Raw genomic sequence first — 19,875 nt, 5'->3', positions numbered from 1 at the left:
AGAGGCGTTTGTAATGGTTGGAATGAACAAAGTAGACCATGACATTGCGATTCTTGTTGCCCGGGGATTCCGATGAATTTTGAAATATTGCATTTGTGGTTCATCTTGTATTTGGACAGAGATCATCAGTAGCCATGTTACCTTCGACAGTTTGACATAATTTAGATGGACAGGTGCCAGAAGAGTTTAGACTGGACTTCATTCAGCTCTTGAAGAATTCTTTGTACATGGATGACCTTATCACTTGTGAAGGAAACGTAGAAAAGGAGATGGAAGTGTGCGCAAGGTCCAAATCAGTTATGCAGGGGAGAGGATTTTACTTCAGAAAATGGAAAACGAATTCGGAGATTGTTTAAAAAGCGATTGGTCTAACGTCGATGTGAACTCGAACATTGTACAGGGAACAAGGAAACTGTTATTGAAGAGGACGAATCCTACGCAAGGACATTGAGCAGAACCCCACCTTGTTCTGATCAGGCATGTTATAAAACTACTGTTAAGGTGTTGGGCTCGATTTGGAATATATCTACCGGTCAGTTTACCTTCCGTTTGGCAGATCTCTCCGAACAAGCAAGGTTACTCCCGGCTACGAAGCGATCATTGTTGAAGATATCAGCTAAGATTTTCGATCTTATCGGACTGTTAAGTCTGCGTACCATTCAATAGAAGATTTTATATCAAGAACTTTTCAATGGGCGTGCATTCTGGGAGAAGCAGTTAACAACGCCTACCTTGCGCGATTCTTCAGGAGAACAAGGTTCGAGAGGAGTCTGAATCTAAATACTGAAGAACTGCGACCTACAAAAGAACTTTGGATCAAGTCCATACAAGTATCAATTCTTTCCAGATGAAGTGCGTTACATGATATCAACAAGCAGAAACACCCGTCCCACCTCTAGTACGACGAGGAATCAAGGAGTCAAAACTTCATTACTGTTACCCTTAAGACATCATGTTGTGGAATTGATTATCTGAGAGACTCACGATCGAATATTACGAAGTGGAGTAAACACAACCGTGACGACTTTAATAGAACGATTCTGCATCATACAAGGACGACAAGCTGTCACGAAGATTCTAAGCTGCGTGAAATGCAGAAGAATTGAAGGGCAACATATCTTACTCCCGCAAACACCCGAACTACCAGAAGGGTGCTTTTCATACAACCCACCCTTTACGCACACCGGTATTAAAAACCGCTGCGAAACTACCAAAGCTGTTCTGTATCAGCAACTAGTGGCCCCTGGCGCCTAACGTTTGCTCTTGGGCGACTCAGGAATTTTAGCTTTTTAATACAAGGCATATGCTGGGCATCCTACATTTCCCAGTTTCAGAGCACAGGGCTCCTTTCAACTTCCTTAGAGTACAGCCTTGAACTACCGAAGACTTTTCACACAAGTTGACTTTTGTTTATCATCAAACGAAGCCACCGCCTACACACAAACCTGTCCTTATGTCAGAAATAAAACTATTGAAAAGCTCTCTGAGGAAAAAGAAACGAAAAGTAACCTCATACAATGATTCATGGATTGATCCCTTTGATCCTGGACCTAAGAAAGATAGAAAAGAAATGAGTCATGAAGAAAAAAATTGATTTTTCGAAGAAACTTAGAAAAATTGATCCTTGTTCTCGTATTCTTGGTTTTTTACCACATTCAAAATACCATGAGAAAAATGATAGGTGTTCTCTACTTTCTGAAAATAACATCATACATCTGGTCATGTTATCTCAAGCTAATGACTGCGTTGGTTAAATTTTTCTGAAGAATTTCTGAAATCCTTAACATTTACAGACAGTGAGAGAATGATGATGGAAAAGCAACTTTGGAACAATACAAGAGCAAAATCTGGCATGAGATGAGACACCTTTTGGTTACTGGTAAAAAAATTAAACGTCTTTATACCAGACAAAAAACCTTCGGAAAAAATCCTCTTGCTGTTGTATCACTCACTGTTAAAAATTTCATCGATCAACAAGAGTTATCACTCACTGTTAAAAATTTCATCGATCTAAAAGAATTTAAAGAAAACAAAGTGTATCCTAAAGCCATAGAATATGGTACACAGGGAGAAGAAAATGCAAAATTTTACTCCTCAAAGGTCATTGAAAAACAGCACTGTTCATTTGATCTTGAGGAGCCTGGTCTCCTCATTGGTAGCAGTTTTTCTTGGATAGGAGCACGTTTAGATAGTATTAGAAGACGTCGTTGTGACTGTTACCCACAGTCGGTGGTAAAAAAGATAAAGATGGGAATTATTTTCTTGACAAAAATCACTTGCATTTTTTCCAAGCTCAGACTGGCATGGCAGTTTCAGATTTAAAAACTAGTGAATTTGTTACATATACGAGTTAAGGGATATTTAATGTTACAATTAATGTCATAGATGAGTTCAGGAAACTGTTGTAGTTGCAGTTTACAAGTTTTGTTGTGAGCTAATAGTTCCTTTTTAACTCGTGAATTGCGCGTGCCCAAGAGCGAGTTGTAGGTATGATGTGATGAATGGCGCTCGCTCGCTCGCTCGATTGGTCGATTCCTGTAAACTTTTTTCTATTTTAGGCTTTTGAATGTATTTGATAGTTTTTGACGAGTGATAAACAAACGAAATGGCGACCTTTGTTGCTAAGAATAGTGTTGGGGTGAAAAAGAAGCCAATGATAATCTTGAAAGAGTAAAAAAGTATACGTTTTTCATTTGTGAATTAATTAAAGCTTGCCCAATCTCCGAATACACTTTTATCTCTTGCAGCGTGTATTTCATTTATGGCATCAATACTTCTATTTTGAAATGTATACATCCAGGAAAATGATTATTGTGTCCGAAAAAGGAAAAAAGAAAACAAAAAAAGGAAGTTAAGCAAAACGCGAATTTTACTTGAGGACGGCGGATTTGAACCACCTACGTCGCCACCTTGTAAATCTCACTAAGCACATTGCTTTTTACCGTAAGGCCACCGACACTCCGAAACACCATCATGTGAAACTTTATCTAAATATAAATTTTACATTTAAAACGCCGACCTTTTGTTAATCTCAACTGCGGGCTCAAACGACTCGAGTCGCTGCTCGCCGGTAGTCCGATTTTGAAGTGTCGCTCACGGCCAACTGCTTGTAAAGTGACTTGTTTGAGGCTTGTTTGGTATTCCTGGAGCTGCATCAATGTTGGAAAGTGGTTCACAAGTGGGAACTGCAGCGAAAGAAGCTTAAGCATAAGTTAAATTAATCGATATGCTGTTTCTTCAATGGTGTAACTCGCACTGTGTATGCGTATGTTATTAGTGCACTGTTAAGTTTGTAATGTATGATTCCAGATACCTTGAATTAAGGATTTTTTTCTTAAAAATGCGTCCTGGAGTGAGGAACAGGAAGTTCTAAAGATGAGGATTGATATCACTTAAAATGAGTGTAATTATCAGTTCTCAAAACAAGGAATATATATGCACTAGCAATGAGTGATAAATACTGCCTAAAACTGATAACACTTACTTTAAGGTGACTAAAGTTTCTCATTGTAAGACCTATTTTTTTCAAAATGAGTAAGTAAAGATCTCAAAAGAGAGCACTTACTTCTCAAAGATTGTTAAATAATACATCATCCCTATGTCCTTGAGACAAGGATCTTAACTCCTGGAAGTGGTTCTTTCTATCAATATTTTGTGCATGCCAATTCTTCAAGAAATGGCACAGCTACATGTTAACTTAATATGTTGAAATTTTAACTATTCAATAAAAATCTTGATGTAGATTTACCAATACTAAAATAAACAGAATATAGCGGCTTCATGACAAACACAAATTCCTCAAGGAATAGGTATAGTAGCCTTTCCTTTGAATCATACTGAAGATTACTCTTTCTCTTCGTCAAAAATCTTGCTACAGATTTGCCAGTACCTAAATGCTCGTCGTAGAGGCTCTACACCTAGGACATATTCTTCAAGAAATTGATACAGCAACTTTTCTTTTGAATCATATTGAAGATTAAAACAATAATAAGTTGACAGTCACAAGAACAATCCCTTTACAAGGATGAATATCCTTGCTGGTGTATGACTATAATTCTGTCAACAAGTGGTTTATATTTACTTTGAGATTCTTTACTCTGGTTCAGTAATTTTTTGTATAATAATCACATGATTGTAAGTAAAAATTACAAATGGTAGCAGTTTACATTCAATGCTTATTCTTCTGGAAGTTATAAATTTATGATTTATTTTGACAACCACTTTGATTGTCGTTTGAAATTAAAAATTTTTGTGAATTAGATGCAACAAGGATATTCCTAATGCTTTATATTTAGGGTAAACTAGGAACACTCAAAACTGTGGTCTTGTTTCATGAAGAAAAATTAATGTAAAAACGTTTTTCAAATTAAATTTAGTTATATTTCCTTGGGAATTTGACTAGCACAATTCCACAGTTATTTTTGAAATTTTGGCAAGGATTTATAAATCCAGTTCGAAGAAGAACCTTTCTACATAAAATGAATACTTGCTAAAAGCAAGGATTTGAGATATTTATTCAATAGTGGAAATACCCTTAAAATGAGAATTCAAAGTCATAGTTCTTAAAACAAGGAATATAAATCTTATTTTTAATGGTGGTATTCTTAAACTGAGGAACTTTCATTGGAGAGTATAAAACTCTTAAAAGCAGAAATCTTGATCCTTACATTTCAACGAATTGACTCTCAAAATAAGGAAAAAATCCTTGTTTTGAGTATCCCCTGACTAACAATAAGAATTCCGAAAAACAAAATTTAGAGTGGTGTGAACATCCTTGTACTTGTTTTTTCATCCTTGTGCTAATAATTATCTCAGAAGTGTGAAACAGGCTTCAAGGGTAGTACTCAGTTGCAACACAAGGATAGGCATAAACATAACAAGCTAATGTGCAGGTGGGCTCAGCTGCAACATAAACATGAGCACAAGCGCTCAGTCGATGTTATGTTAAATAGGGACATGGTTGGTATAAGCAGTATAGTGCTTGCTGATTGCCTGAAAGACTTTCGCTTCTGTTTATCCTTACGCTTATGCCAACCAAGTCTTAACTAGACCGTATATGCATAAAAAGAAGGCAACGTTTTAATAATGTTATGCATATATGCTTGTCCTTATGTCCGTGCGTTCCATCCAGCGTATAAGCTTTTACATGCCTATCCCTATGCTTGCATCGCAAGTAAAATACTGAGCTCAATATTGGAACAATAGTTTTATGATAAACAAAACAGCACCCTTTTGAACTTTTATCCCACAAACTTTTACAGTAAAATCTGGAACAGTGATTGTCTTGCACCAAATCCTAATCAGGCCATATTTTCTGAGTTTCACATCATATTCCTCATAATGCTCATTTGCCAGTCAATCGAATCATACCTTAGTATGGAAATCAAACACCCATTTCTATTGACGACACAAATTACATTGGCTTATCCAATTTACGAGTTGGCTCACAGAGCCTTTGATTTCCTTAGGGAAGCCTTACATAGGTACAATTTTACTTAAAACAGTTATCCCAGTGTAAAAAATATCAACAAAATCTCTTGATACAGGTTTTAGTTACTGCAGTGTGCACCTTCCTTTATGGTTCTTCTACATAAATTTGTGAAAGCAGCACAAAAAAAAAATAATTCTATTCAACATTGGTTTTAACAAAAGGGGAATAACTCCTGAAAGAATTCTAAATTGTTTCAGTTTCGAAATTTTTCTATCAACATGAGTGCGTAGTGATGCCACGCGACGGGTGTGTGTAGTCCCTTTGGCTGACAGACGGGGTCCTCGACAGTACGCTAGTGAAACAAGGTGGACTTTCCTAAATGTTAAGAGATCCCAAATCACAAAACCATTGTCAGCCATGACTGTATCCCCCTCCTTAAGCAAGTTCAGCAGTCCACTTTGCCTAACAATTTCTTTATCACTGATGGGTCCTGTACATAATGGTGAAGTGAAAGATTCGACATCATTTGGTGTTATTCCGATCAATAATTTCGCGGTATTCCAGTGTTTATTATTACTCCATGTGATCTTTTGGCTTGAAGGAACTGTTGGTTTTTGCATAGAGAGTTCAAGACAGTCAATAATTACTCTTACATATTAAGTTTTTTTAACCTTTCTGGAAGCCTTTTTTGTAATTCTGATATTGATGGTCATGGAACTAGAAAGGACAGCTCTTGAGAAAAAAGTGTTATCCATGCATTGTAAATTCTGGACACTTTAGATGACTTAATGCCAAGTGTCAGCTAGGACTTTGACATCGAAATTCCTTTTCTTGTTCTCACTAGTGTTAGAACAAAATTAATTGTTACCTCTTCGTCAACACTATATCATTTTCACTCTTTTTTATTATTATTATTGGTGTCTCGGTTACTCGTTTTTTAAACACGAAGGCCCGCTATTAAAAGAGAGGTGCCTTAAGTACCTCTGGACCATTTGTCAATCAACCGTCGTGCGATTTAGAACTCTAAGAGTCAAGTCAGCTTGAGCTATAGCTAATCCAAAGCAGTGAACAGCGGGCGCATTCCTCAAAACTTTTTTATGTTTTCATCACAATACAAGTATTTTTGAGATTTGTATTTCCTTTCTCTAATGGAAACTGTCTTTATTTGTGGCGGTAAATTTGAAATCGAAGTAGGTGGTTCGCTGCACGTTACATCATTGCCACCATGCTGGTGGAAGTAAACATCTGATTAGCTCCTTTTGTTCGTCTACCAGGCACCTAAGGGACCTCTCCTTTTATAGCGCGCCTTCCTGTTTAAATGAATTTTTGGTGCTCTTACTATCCCTCCAGAGACATTTTTTAGTGGCCTTTGTGTATAAAAATTCAAGTACTAAATCAAGCTTAGACCCAGTTGCACCTGTATAACGATAACAGTCTTTAGGACAAGTTGTCTGGTCTGTGAAATATTTTCTCTTCCCTTCCACTTGACTTATACTTTCTTTCTGTGTAGCTGTGTCAAAAAGAAAACTAGCGTCCGTATCAGCAGAGACTGCCAAGGCTGCACAATCGAAGTCAGTGCTCTCTTGTAATATAGACTCGTCCTCCCGGCAGAAGGGGCTCATTTTCAACTGCGTCACTACTTCGCTTTCTTTTCCTCGATTGTCTGTCCTTTATTTGTGTAGATCCGATCTTTGGGGGAGGTCTTTTAGATTTACTGACAATCGTACCCTTTCTTGCACAGTGTTATTGAAGGACATTCAGCCGTTCTATAAGCCTGTGCAAAATGAATTGAACAGACCTTCGTACTCATGGTAACCTCAAATTGATCACGATTAATAGCTGTGGCCCACGACAAACATCTTATTCTTGAGCGAGTAGAATCTTTTGCCTTTCTGGGTACCTTCGATCGTTGCCACAACTGTAAGTTCTTTATTGGGTAATTTCCTCTGATTTCTACCTAACTTTGGAATATTTCGAGGCCATTACGAGATGTCGATTTTCACAAAAAACCGTACGCAACGAGAGAACTTTATCGGTACATTTTATCACATCTTTGACGGTTATTTCAACAAGAACTTATTCATCCCCCGTATAAACATTGCTCTCGTCCTTTTCTGATAAAACGGCTGCAAAAAGGCGCTGTATTCTCTAAAAAATCGTTTATTTTTTTTTTTGTACGTAGAAACAACTTTCCGCCATGTATTTCTTTTTAGCAACTTGCAATGTTTGTCCCGTGGCGATCCCAGAACCACTTGCGCATATTAGTGGGATACGGTTACTGGCAACTCATTCATTAGAGCAGCAGTCGTCCAAGTAGCAGGCTCAAGGGTCTTGTTGAAGAGAAGTATAAGGCACTTGCTTCCAATTGAGGTGAGATCAAGAGTGGACTCGTTAACAGCACCTCAAGGCCCAGAGAATCCAGTAACTAATGTCTGCAGACCTCGACGAAGACCTGCATAACATAGAGAACTGTAACGAAGAATAAGAGACAGAGAAAAAATTTTCTTTAAATGCGAAAAGATGGTAGCTTCCACTGCGAAATGGATTTTTCTCGTCGCTCGAAAAAGATTCAACGCGTGAAACTGAAGCAATGCAATGCAACAGTACGTTTGTAGGGTAATTTTCAGTGACCACTAGGACAGCTTCGTGTTCAACTCGCGTTGTACGTTACGGAGAGCTTGAAACATGAGCTGGTTAGAAAGTATTCGATCACATTCAAGGCAAACATTTTAGTGCACGATCAAACAGATAACATTTTATTCAATTTACTTCTTTACAAAAGGTTAATTTCTGCGCGATTTAAAGCGAATTGGAAGAAGGTTCTCTTTTTTTAACACTTGAAATGTTCTTAGAATATGATAATACATTTTCTTTTTTGCCGTTACTCAAGACTTGAACGCGACAATCTGTAAAACAAGCGTATTATTTCAAACGTATCTACAATAGTGAATCATGGCAAGGCAAGTGTCGTGTAAAAGCGAATGACCCACGTATCGCGCGCACTCTAAAGTTGTGGTTAGGCCATATTTACGCGCTCCTTATTCCTTTAATACGTAGACGTGCCAAAACCACATTGAAGGCAAAGTTCAAATGAAACTAAAATTTCACTTGACCATAGGCTAGCTGGCTTTCTCAGCACCGCTTTTTATAACCTTCGATCAGGCGTTTTTTTATTTTCAGTCCGCAACCGCAAGCCTTTCGCATTCGAAAACCGCCTGATCGCAAGTTACGCCTCTTCATGAAAGTATTTTCTAAATTTTTCTATTTTCTATTTTCAATTTTCATATGAGAATTCGCTGCTACTAACCATGTGCAAACGAATTTGCTAAGAGCGTGGCTATTGTAAATTATTGCTATTGTTCACTTTATTTCACCTTGGGATTTACTTTACGCATTCAACCGTTTCATTGATAGCTGCTGAAATCTGCAAAGAGACTCGTGTATTCTTAAAGCTCTATCAGCTGACCAATCACAACCGACTAATAATAATAATAATAATGGTAATAATTTTAATAATAATAATAATAATAATAATAATGGGACTAGCCTCTAGGGTTTTTTTTTTAGAAATTTTTTTTTTTTTTATCATTTTGTTTTAGTTTTTCTTTTTTTAATGGGGGTACATATGTAAATTCTAAACATGTTAGCTTGCCACGTCCTAGACGCCCAGCTTTCGTGTATATAGGTTCTGGCATCCAGATGTTTTAACTGCCACATAATTTATTATTTATATTGCGCAAATTAACATGTGGATATGATCAAATGCGCATCGCAACACTTTTCGGGAGACTTTGGCCGAACTGCATCAGCAATTTACAAACAATCGAAGGAAACTTTATTTGAAGATGCCCCCTCCCCCCCAATTCCCGGTAAACAAGCCAGACCACATCACAGTAATCTCGTGAGTGGGTTCTTTAAAGTCCCCTGCCTAGCCAAATTAACTAATTAATAGATGCAGGAGGTGACGGGACTAGTTCAAGATGTGAAAATTATTACGCTGCCCGCTGATCAATGGGCACTGCAAGTACATGTCGCAAAAGGCAATAGCATTCTAGGCGATACATATATCTTATTAACCAAGCGCGAGCAAGCTTGGTTAATAAGAGATTTATTATACGGCTGAAGTTCAAAGGGACACAAGTGCGGTATCATTCGGGACTATTTGGGACAGTGCCCGGTCCAATACTTAAAGAATATTGGACCGGCAGTAGAGCCTTTTGACTGGTTGATTTTAGTTACTGGCCCTCTGACTACCCGAGTCGTGTAATAATAGCACGTAATCCCTCTGGTGCGCATACTTAAAGTCACGCTCGGTGGACTATTTAACAATTATTCCACTCGCGCTTGTTGGATATGAGATGATAGATAGCCAACAAGGCGCGTAGCGCCGAGTTGGCTATAATCATCACATATCCAACAAGCGCGAGTGGAATAATTGTTTTATTAAAAACATTAAATTCAATATTAAATTTTACTAAATTTTTTTAGCTCCTTTTAAGTGAAGCTGACACGTACGCTTACCATATTTGTAGATTATGGTATATTGGCTCATATACCTTAACGGCTAAGCCAATAAAAAGTCTTGAACTGCATTATCCAATGATCCAGTTTTTAATAATATCAGTTATTTTTAACATTAAAGAGCAATGTCCTTTTTATTGCTATTAGCTCCTATTTAATATAAAAGGTCCTTGAATTTGAGAGACAAAGTCCTTGAAAATGACCTAAAATGTCCTTGAAAGTCCTTGAATTGGGTTTCTGAAAAAGTGCAAGAACCCTGTTTAATTTTTTGCAAATTAGTTTTTCTAAGAATATGACAATTTTTAAATAGCGTTTAATTTGTGCACTCTTTTCACATGTAGATGGCACACAAATTACATGGTTTGAACCTCTTCCAGTTGAAACAGCAAGAAGTGCAAGTGATATGTTTGCCCCAAACGTTTCACGACATTATGATGGGCAAGCTGCTACACTTCTGTGGAACCTTAGTCTTTCTCAAGATCTAAGTCTCCTTTCAGTGGACATTTATTTCAATTCTGATATTATTGTGAAACTTTTGCCAAATGGAGGAAGTGGTGAGATAGCTGCTGCATTCCGGGACCGCTTCCGTGTGAATTGGAATCCCCCTGGAAGAGTTGCTTTGGTTATTTCTAAGGTTACAAGTGCTGATGATAAGGTGAACGGAACATTTAGCTGTGTGGTGAGCACTTTAAGTAATGGGAACTGGAGACGTAGAATTCAAGTGGAAGTTGTAGGTGAGGAAAATTGCCACAAAGTATTGCACTATGGGCATGTGGTGGTAAAATAAAGAGCTTTTACATGTACATCATCATTAACCACTTATGCACCTTCAAATTTTGTACATGCACTTCCAGTAATCTAAATTTCTTTGCATTCTAATGCCTCAGATACCTCCATGCAGGTTTCACAATTTCTTTAGTTTACATATGAGGCAGAGATCATTGTTGTGAGGATAGTCAGAAAGCTTGTCCTGAATATATGATACAAAACAATGTACTTGCGAGCCAATATTTCTATTTTTCTTTTAAATGCATAGAAGAGTAAAATTTTTGAGCCTTGATTTTTAGAAATGTTACTACCCTGAATATATTTATATTATTACCATCCGGAAGATCTGTATGGTGGTAAAACTGCAACCAAGGCCTTTATGCTGTGAAGCGCAACATTTTCACGTCCAAGGCTACACTCGATATGTCGCCTTTGGCATTTTTTTTTACAGCGAAAACCATGGGATATTTATTTTCCTTTCTGATCAATCAATGCTAACTTCCAAATTCTTCAAAATAGCTTGTTTTGTGTAGTACGTTAAGGAAGTTCTTGGTTTGAGTTTTACTATAAGTATATTTTTGTAAAGTTTTGGAGTCCCTTGAATTCTTACATTTCTACCAAGAACTGCACAACAGAAACCAAGAAAACTAAAGCAAATGAAGGATTCATTAAGCCTATCCATCCAAGAAATTTAGTTTCATATTTTGAGTGACCTTGACTTTACGTGAAATTTTGTGTCTTTGAGAGCTAAAGTGCGCATAAAACCAGTTTTCGAATGCTTGTCTTGAAATCACTTCTTGTAGGAGTTGGACAGCGTAAGTCATAGTTAATCTTAGTGCTATGTTCGTTTTCCTTCTCGTTCTGTTCGGTCATTGGGTATTACTTAACCGCAGATTAGCAGACCGCGGAACCTCTGAAACTAGCGGAACCTTTGGAAACGGTGGTACCCTTATTTCTTGAAAAAATAAAAAGAAGGAATTGAGTTGGATAAATTTTCAAAATCACGTTAGTTGATCAGTGGTGGACTGTTCTGAAACAGAGAATCATTTCAAAATCGTGAGATCTGTGTTAGTTGTGTTTTAGATGAATGGATTCAGCTTCAGGACAAACCACGTGTCACCAACATTGGAATCCCTTTTATGTTAAAATCTAACACACCATACCAAAGTTATACAAACGGATAATCAAAAGGACTATATCATACCTACAAGAGCTCATTTTGCGCACGATTTTGTAGCACGCTTTTTACGTAGGCTTTTCGCGTGCATTATGGGCCGTTTACATTCAAGCTGTATCATTCTGTTTAATTTACCACCTGGAATGACGATGGGGACTAAACATTACGAACATTTTCTTCATCTCACTTGAATACATTTGGATGTATTCCAAAGAGAAGTATTGCAAAAGGTTTAAGTGTTTCCGAGTTGGCTGAAAGTTTCGAGTATCGCAGCAGATACTCGCATGTACATAATGAAATTTGCCGGGTAGGCCTCACATTTACAAGTAACATTGCATTTACATTTTACAGATGGTTTAGATGTATTTATTTGTTTGAAAAATTGAAACAATGTCACGTGGAGTCATTTTATTTTACTTCGTGCAGGAAATTGAAAGCTTAACTGAAAGTACTGAGCTAAGGCTTTTGGATCCAGAAAGATATTCTTCAACGAAACAAAGAGCCCACTGGATAAACTAACTTTTTTTTAAAATCAGGGATTTTTTTCTCATCTTATGTTTAGTGGGTAAATTTCATAATGATTTTTTTCCACCCGTGTTTAAAATATTGCATTCATGTATCGGTGTGTACTCACCCTCTCATACTGATAAAATCAAGGGACGGTCTTCCTATGTTTTGCACATTTATTTCATATGTGAAGTAAGTGCATTTGGAAAGCATACGAAGAGCCTTTATCTGTTTTACACAGTCCTTGAACGTGCTTTAAATATATTAGTTATTGTAGCATATGTAAGATTATTTGATTGCCCTTAGCTCCAGTAACAACCCCTGAAATTGGAGGTGAACGAACTGTTCGCGAAGGCGGTAGCCTACAGTTAACCTGTGAAGCTTCGGGTAAACCAGATCCAAACATCACTTGGACCCGAGGCAATCCAGGGAACCAAGGAAATATTGGTGTGAAGCAAGAAGGAAAGGTGCTGACCATACCAAGAGTTAGCAGGAATGACTCCGGAACATTCACCTGTACAGCACATAATGGTATTGGTGAACCAAAAAGCCAAGCAGTTTATGTCAATGTTACTTGTGAGTATGCAATGAGAAAACCTCAACTAATGTAAATCAGAGATCCAATTCGTATTGGTCTTTAGCGTTGAATAATGTGCTCTCATTTACTTGTATTGTTTGGCTGAGTAGATGTACTTCCTTGTTCCAAAAGGTGTTTGTCCGCCTCTTTCAATGTTAACTCCTCTTAAAGTTAAGGTTAGAATGTTTTGTGAGGAAGCTCTAGTGCTCCTTTGTGTGTGGTTGTGATTATTGAAGAGTAAGATAAAACGCAAGTCTCTGTCAGCAGATATGATGTCAATACTAATCCAACTAAATCTAAGGGTAAGGATCAATGATTTTCCCTTTTCAATGTTAGTGACTCCGTGTGTGTCTATATTTGGTGAGGCAACCAAAGTAAAGCAACTTTCTGGAGACTCCACTTGAGATTTCTCTCAATTTCTTTTTTAAAAGCTTTTTCTTCAAAACTTAGGGTGCGGCTCATCTGGAGGCGAGGCTTACATGCCGGTCATTATGATATCTAACTAGATCTTTTCTTAAGGACTGGAAATATCACGTCTTTAGTTTTCGTAGAGTGAAGGGATGAGATTGATGATTTAATTGACTAATTTAAAACGAGTCTAAAAATGGCAAGAGAATGGCAGTTCACATCCAGACAAAAGAAATTTTATGGGAACCTCACTTTGTCGTAGGAGTGCTTTTTGCAGAAACTTTCAATTTTTAATTTAATTCAGTTACAGAACAACTAACTACGTGTAGAAGAAGAGCAGCCCTTGAATGTATCGCACAGTTACAGTTAGACCTCTCAGCCACTGAAGACGATTCACCCAGTACATGTTTGTGAAAATGTTGTTGTTTTATCCGACTCTTAATGTCATTTTAATGTACAGATCCAGCCAAAATTGTTAAATTTCAAGACGAGTATATTGTTGAACTACAACAAAGTGTAACTCTTAGCTGTGAAGCCGAAGGGAACCCTCCACCAACTTACGCTTGGACTCCATGTGGCTTCAAACAAGTTTGTAACAAGAATACTCTTAATATTTCAAGAGTCCTTGCAGATGCCAACTATACCTGCAGAGTGGCCAATGCCCTTGGTTCCGATTCAAAATCTGCCGATGTCTGTAAGTTGCAAAAGTGTTGTCATGCATATTAAAGTAGTTCTGCTCTAGCTGCAAATAAAGCAGCGCAGCAATTTAAACTCCAGGTGGCGAGCGAGGGTGTGGTAAGTAGGGCATTAAAAAATCTGCCAGTTGTCATTTGTAAGCAAACGGTAAGCTTGCTATGATCAATTATTTTTCCCTGTGTGTTACTTCAGCTTAAGAAAGTTTTTCAAACTTTTAACACAGGGTTCAAGTGCTCTTTTTATGTCAAAAAGCCCACATGAAGTTCTTCTAACAAGGCGATTACAGAAAGCAGCCGACTTCTCAATTTTCTCTTCGGTTAAATAACCCAGGTCTTCTGATAGGGTGCGATACAAAATGTAAATTGTGCGATTTTTTTTTCAGCAAATTGTGGAGTAAAAATCGGTGATTGTGCAATTTTTATCTTTGCATATTGTGCAATTTTTTTCTGTGCTATTGTAAGCTTGTTTTATCAGGTTTTAAGGACAAAAACTTCTTTTTTCACTCTACGGAAGACGTGAAAGCCATCTTCTAAGTTTACTTTCTGAACTTGTGCAGATATTTTCCAATTTAAACCGTTTTTAGCGTGTGCGCTTCAACCAGGAAACCATCTTGGACGCGCGGCTAAGGTCTGGGTTGGGTTACCCGACCCAGAGAATGGCCATGCGCTTAAATATGGCGTCTATGTTACGAACGCCTCGCGTATTTAGATCAAAAGTGAGTTTCTAGTGAGAAACTCTTAGAAAATGAAAAACTAGTGCCGGACCCCTATGGGGCTATGGGGCGCCGTTTGTAAATTTATTATTTATTTCGCTTTTGGTCGTTTTTTACGTGACATGTTCTTTTATTTAGATCCATCGGTTATTTAATAAAACCAATCGTGTGTTATTTTGGCTATTTGATATAACCAATGTTGCGTTATTTGGTTATTTGATAAAACCAATCTTGCGTTATTTGGTTATTTGATATAACCAATATTGCATTATTTGGTTATTTGATTAAACCAATCTTGCGTTAACGTATGTGGTTATTTGATATAAACAACGTTGCGTTATTTGTTTATTTGATAAAACCAATCATGTGTTATGGGGTTATTTGTATAACCAATGTTGCGCTATTTGGTTATTTGATAAAACCAATCTTGTGTTCGTCGGTTATTTATTCCATGTAGATTTGACGTGGCAGGGATGGGTTCTTTTTTGTCCTCCCCTCGGAATATGTAAATCAGACGCATTCTCCTTGCGAACTGATCAAAGTCACGCAATAGTTGTTGTCTGATCTGGTTTTGTTTTGTAATGGGTGTTGGAATGAATTTAAGCCCTCTTGCCAGTAATCTGGTCGTTTGTGAGTTCTTTATTAGAGTCTTTTATGTGCGTTTTGTTCGCCTCTATTTTGATAGTTGAACGTGTTTGGCGTCTGACTTTTCTGCACTCCCTGCGCTTGTTAGTTGCTAGTCGCTTAGCTTTTGAAATTCGCTTCTTGGCCCCGTGTTTGTATTGGGAGTCAGAGAATACACGTGTGTACTTTTCAAATCCTTTATTCTCCATTGCTCTTGCTCTTTTCATCATACTGCCGAACTGGGCGATTTGTTCCTGGAGATTAACAGCTATTTTTTTTGACTGTCTCGATCGTTACATTGTCTTGATTGCTTTCAGCTTGCGGCACGCGCGCTGATTCGATCGCACTACAGTTCTTAGTGTCGTCACGTCGTTGCATCGAGCTGCTTCAGAAAACTCGCATTGCCCGACATGCTGCACAAAACCAATCAGTGCCAAACACTGACTATGTCTGCCCAGACTGCCAACGTCATTGCCATTCACGTATAGGCTCTATCGGCCACCGCAGAAAGCATGCCACTCTCCTCAACTGATGCCTTCTGATGACCACCGCAGAAAGCATGCCACTCTCCTCAACTAATGCTTCTGAGAGAAAGGAGATCTGTCGGAACGACGGCTCAGACCACCACCACCACCACTACAGTTCTTAGTGTTCCGTGTTCCAGCCGTTTTGGCTCGTTTTCTTTATTTATTTCGGTCTTAAAACGACAGATTTTACGTTCGGTCTTCACTGTTTCTTGCTCCGCGTTGTTACTGATTTGCTCTATCTCTTTTTTGAAATTCTCGTCCTCTCTTATTTTGGCCCTCGTCCTGTATTGTAGGGATTCTGGGCAAGTTCCTTTTTCTTTGTGTCTTTGTAAAGCCTTGATCGCATTTTCGGCCTGGCTGATCTTGTTCTCTGTAGATAGGTTTTGGCTCCTTTTTCTTCTTTCCGTTTATGCAGCAATAGACCACTTTCATAAATGGCTGGCCTCGTTCTCCATTACAAAATTCAAAAGAATTCATTATCTCAAGCGAGGCCAGAAAGGCTAATTTAAATTTAAACAAAAGAATATTAATCCGGCAGCCATTTATGAAAGTAGTCAATACTGCTGGGCTAAAACTGAGCCGTTCAAGTCTTGAACTCATCAAATCTGATGACACTTTGGTTATTTCATATAACCAATGTCATGAAATTGGTTATTTGAAACAATGGCATTGGCCTCGTTCGTAAAGTCAAAAGGTTTTGAGCTGTTTAACATGTAAGATACATGTGAAACAAATAATTTTAAAGATTTCCAACACTTAAACTAAATAATGGTTTCATCGAATAAATAACCAACGAACGCAAGATTGGTTTTATCAAATAACCAAATAGCGCATCATTGGTTATACCAAATAACCAACAAACGCAGGATTGGTTTTATCAAATAACCAGATAACCACATAACGCAGGATTGGTTTTATCAAATAACCAAATAACGCAACATTGGTTACATCAATAACCAATAGATATAATGAAATTATCATAAATAAAAGAATATACCACGTAATAAACGACCAAAAGCGAAATGAATAATAAATTTAGAAACGGCGCCCCATCGACCCCTAACATGCAACAAAGACGCATTGGGTTTCGATTGTTTTGTTTTGTTTTTTTTTTTGTTTAAGATAAAGTGTTAATTTATCGTTTACCCTGTGGAATTTTTGCAATATTCTTTGAATTATGCGATCGGATGCGATTTGAGGTTGTTTGTGCGAAATTGCGTCATCATGTTTTATCAGAAGCCCTGAAGAACCGTAGAACGGTGAAAAGTTTTCTTAAAATGCTAGTTTTCAAATGAATACCTGCATCAATAAATAACATGAGGAAATGTGTTAATAGTGTTATTTCTCCTACTTCACAGACATTGGAGGAAATATTGTTAACATAACTATGGTTATTACAAGTGAAGTATATGAAGATGAAAAATACAACCAATCCTTATTTCTGGAGAAATTGACAGAACTGGTAACTTTGCGTACATAAACTTAGATTTTTCCTACAAAGCTCTTAATTTAGTATCTTTTAGTATATGTTGGAAGGATATTTTTCTTGCAAATAAAGTGTTTCTATGTTCAATCTCATTTGATCTGTTGAATTGTTCAATAGATTGTAATTGTAACATGATTGTTGATTACTTCAATGTTACAGACCAAGGTGCTAGCCACAGGAGAATGTGTGGATAATATTTTGTTTCATTCTATTGTGTTTCTTAAATTTCTAGATTGCACTCACTCTGTCAGAGTTCTAATGGATCTTCCTGTCAAAGCGTTTCACGATCTTCTTATTATTTAGTGTTTGCTCATGCTCTGTATTCTGGGCAATTATGGCCTGGTGCTTTTTTACCCAAATTAAAATATGAAGCAGTTGACAAAAAGGTTATTGAAGCGGCACGTTAAAAGAAACGGACAGACTAATACTCATATATTGATTCTCCCCTAATTCTTGACTAAACAGTCATGTTCAATTTAAATGATTAGCACATAACATTTGGTGCCATCCTTATTTGCTTTTATGTACATGTACAATACAGGTATACGTGCGTGATACATGTGCACTTTTTGACAAATGATCGAAATATTTACTTATAGCTTAAAGAGGCTTTTGCTAGTAAACCTGGCTATGAAGGAGTGCAGTTCCTAGATGTGAGGTATGTAAATGAAAGGGATTTCAATGAATGTCAGTTGCTCTCGTTTCCATATTTTTAAATATTTCCTTCTTTGTTATCTGGTTCCCAGTTCATGTCACTCTAACCTTCGGTTGTTGTCTTTTTCAAGGCCTGGAGCTATAACTGTTGATCTTGCTCTGAAATTCAAATTTCCTACAAAGGAAAAAGATGTTATAACAACACTAAATGCTGCTCTTAAAGATGGAAAGCTAGGAGAGTTCAGTGTGAGTTCCATTAAAGGGACTAGGCATGATGTGGCAACAACATCACCAACTACAACACCAACTGACGGGTCTTCTGTGGGTAAGTCTTATAACACTTCCTCTAAAACTTTTCCAAGCTGATGAGTAAATGCCCTTGCCCTGTACTTGGTTGGAAGCATATCCATTGGTGTGAAAAATTAGTTTTTAAAAGTTATAAAAGTTAATGCAGAATTGGTACTGTCGGGGGGTTTTTACGGATGTGTGTGAAAGCTTGGTGTATAATGATAACAGTGACAACAACAGCTATGATAGTACACTTTATTTTAGTGGGGTAAACCTGATTTACAAGAAGTAATCTTCATTTTGGCCCTAAAATCTGGGAAATGAGCTAGAATAAAAAGCTATGAATAGATAGAACAGTAATAACCCTAACTGGTAGGAGGCAGACCAGTAGGTTATATACATCATTCTGCATGTAGAAAGCGCAGCCAAGGAGTTGAGCTCAAGACAAAGTGGGAACAAATCCGGCCGTGAGTAGCGGGTGGGAGGGTTGGAATTTAGAACCACTAGATTACAAGACCAACGCTCTAACCAGTCCGGTACACTGCCTCCTTGTAAGTAGTTGCCTTCTGGGAGTATTTACATGTACTGTTAAATCAGTTCTCTATTTTTCTTACATTGAGCTTTATTTTTAATTTTTTTGCCTCCACTAAAAACCGGGGTTTTTTACATCACGAGGAAACTACAAGTACTCGCAGTAGCGTTCAGTGACCTGTCTTTTACACTGCTAGAGATTGAAATGTTCTAGAGTATAAACGAATGGATGAAATTTATTTTCCTTCTGATAGCAGTGCCAAATTTCAAAAGAAGATAAAATAAATTCCACAAAATGTTAATGATTCCAGACTAAGATTAATCAGTGGAAGTAAATGTGTACCTGCCTCATTTTAGACAAAAAAGCAAATACAAAATTTTGTACTCAGTAAAGGAAACCGTCTGGTACCGTGAAGACTTTGTGAAGGAGCTAGTCAGTGTGGTTGGAAAGCATTAAGTGGTATTTGTATAATGTGCGAATGGGGGAAGGGGAAATTATGAAATACCGCTTTGCCGGTCAGTGTTCACGATTAAGAGCCACTGACCGTAAACAGAGAGAATCCGCCGACAGTTGCAAAATTTCTTCGTTCATTTAGTTTTTTCTCTGGGACCCTTTTCGTGAAGCTTTTTCGAAACTTATATCAAAAAGTTCTGTCGCGCCTTTTTTTTTTCGCCAAAAAAATCGAAGTTTAAAATACGCCGTTCAACGGATCGCATCACATATGTTTGTCGTCTCTTAGCCCGAACTCTTTTAGAGCTGGTCGCCTGTGGTGGGCCAAGAAAGAAACCTTGAGGAATTAAACTAAAAGAATAAAGCTTTAAGATGATATCATTTTGGTTTGTAAATATATCATACAAGACCTTTTTATAGGCCTTGAGAGCTGTTCAGCGGTTCGCATTGCATTTTTGACAAAATAGCCCCAACTCTTTTAAACCTGGACGTGCCGCTTAGGGCGGGCCAAGATAGA

At 37.5% G+C, this 19,875-nt stretch overlaps 1 protein-coding gene across 3 annotated transcripts in view; it reads left to right on the top strand.

Moving 5' to 3' along the window:
* The window catches only part of LOC111344862 (uncharacterized), a 47,487-nt gene that overhangs the window by 9,557 nt on the left and 18,055 nt on the right, over positions 1-19,875 (top strand). For all 3 annotated transcript variants that reach the window (XM_088727796.1, XM_088727795.1, XM_088727797.1), the window contains exons 2-7: positions 10,294-10,686; positions 12,711-12,980; positions 13,850-14,083; positions 17,307-17,410; positions 18,034-18,092; positions 18,220-18,413. In XM_088727796.1, coding sequence (XP_088583922.1) covers positions 10,294-10,686; positions 12,711-12,980; positions 13,850-14,083; positions 17,307-17,410; positions 18,034-18,092; positions 18,220-18,413 — 1,254 coding nt within the window. The remainder of the gene's footprint in view (positions 1-10,293; positions 10,687-12,710; positions 12,981-13,849; positions 14,084-17,306; positions 17,411-18,033; positions 18,093-18,219; positions 18,414-19,875) is intronic.

The sequence above is a fragment of the Stylophora pistillata genome, chromosome 7 (assembly GCF_964205215.1).
Source record: "Stylophora pistillata chromosome 7, jaStyPist1.2, whole genome shotgun sequence".
Lineage (NCBI taxonomy): Eukaryota > Metazoa > Cnidaria > Anthozoa > Scleractinia > Pocilloporidae > Stylophora > Stylophora pistillata.
This window is presented reverse-complemented; position numbering and strand designations above follow the sequence as displayed.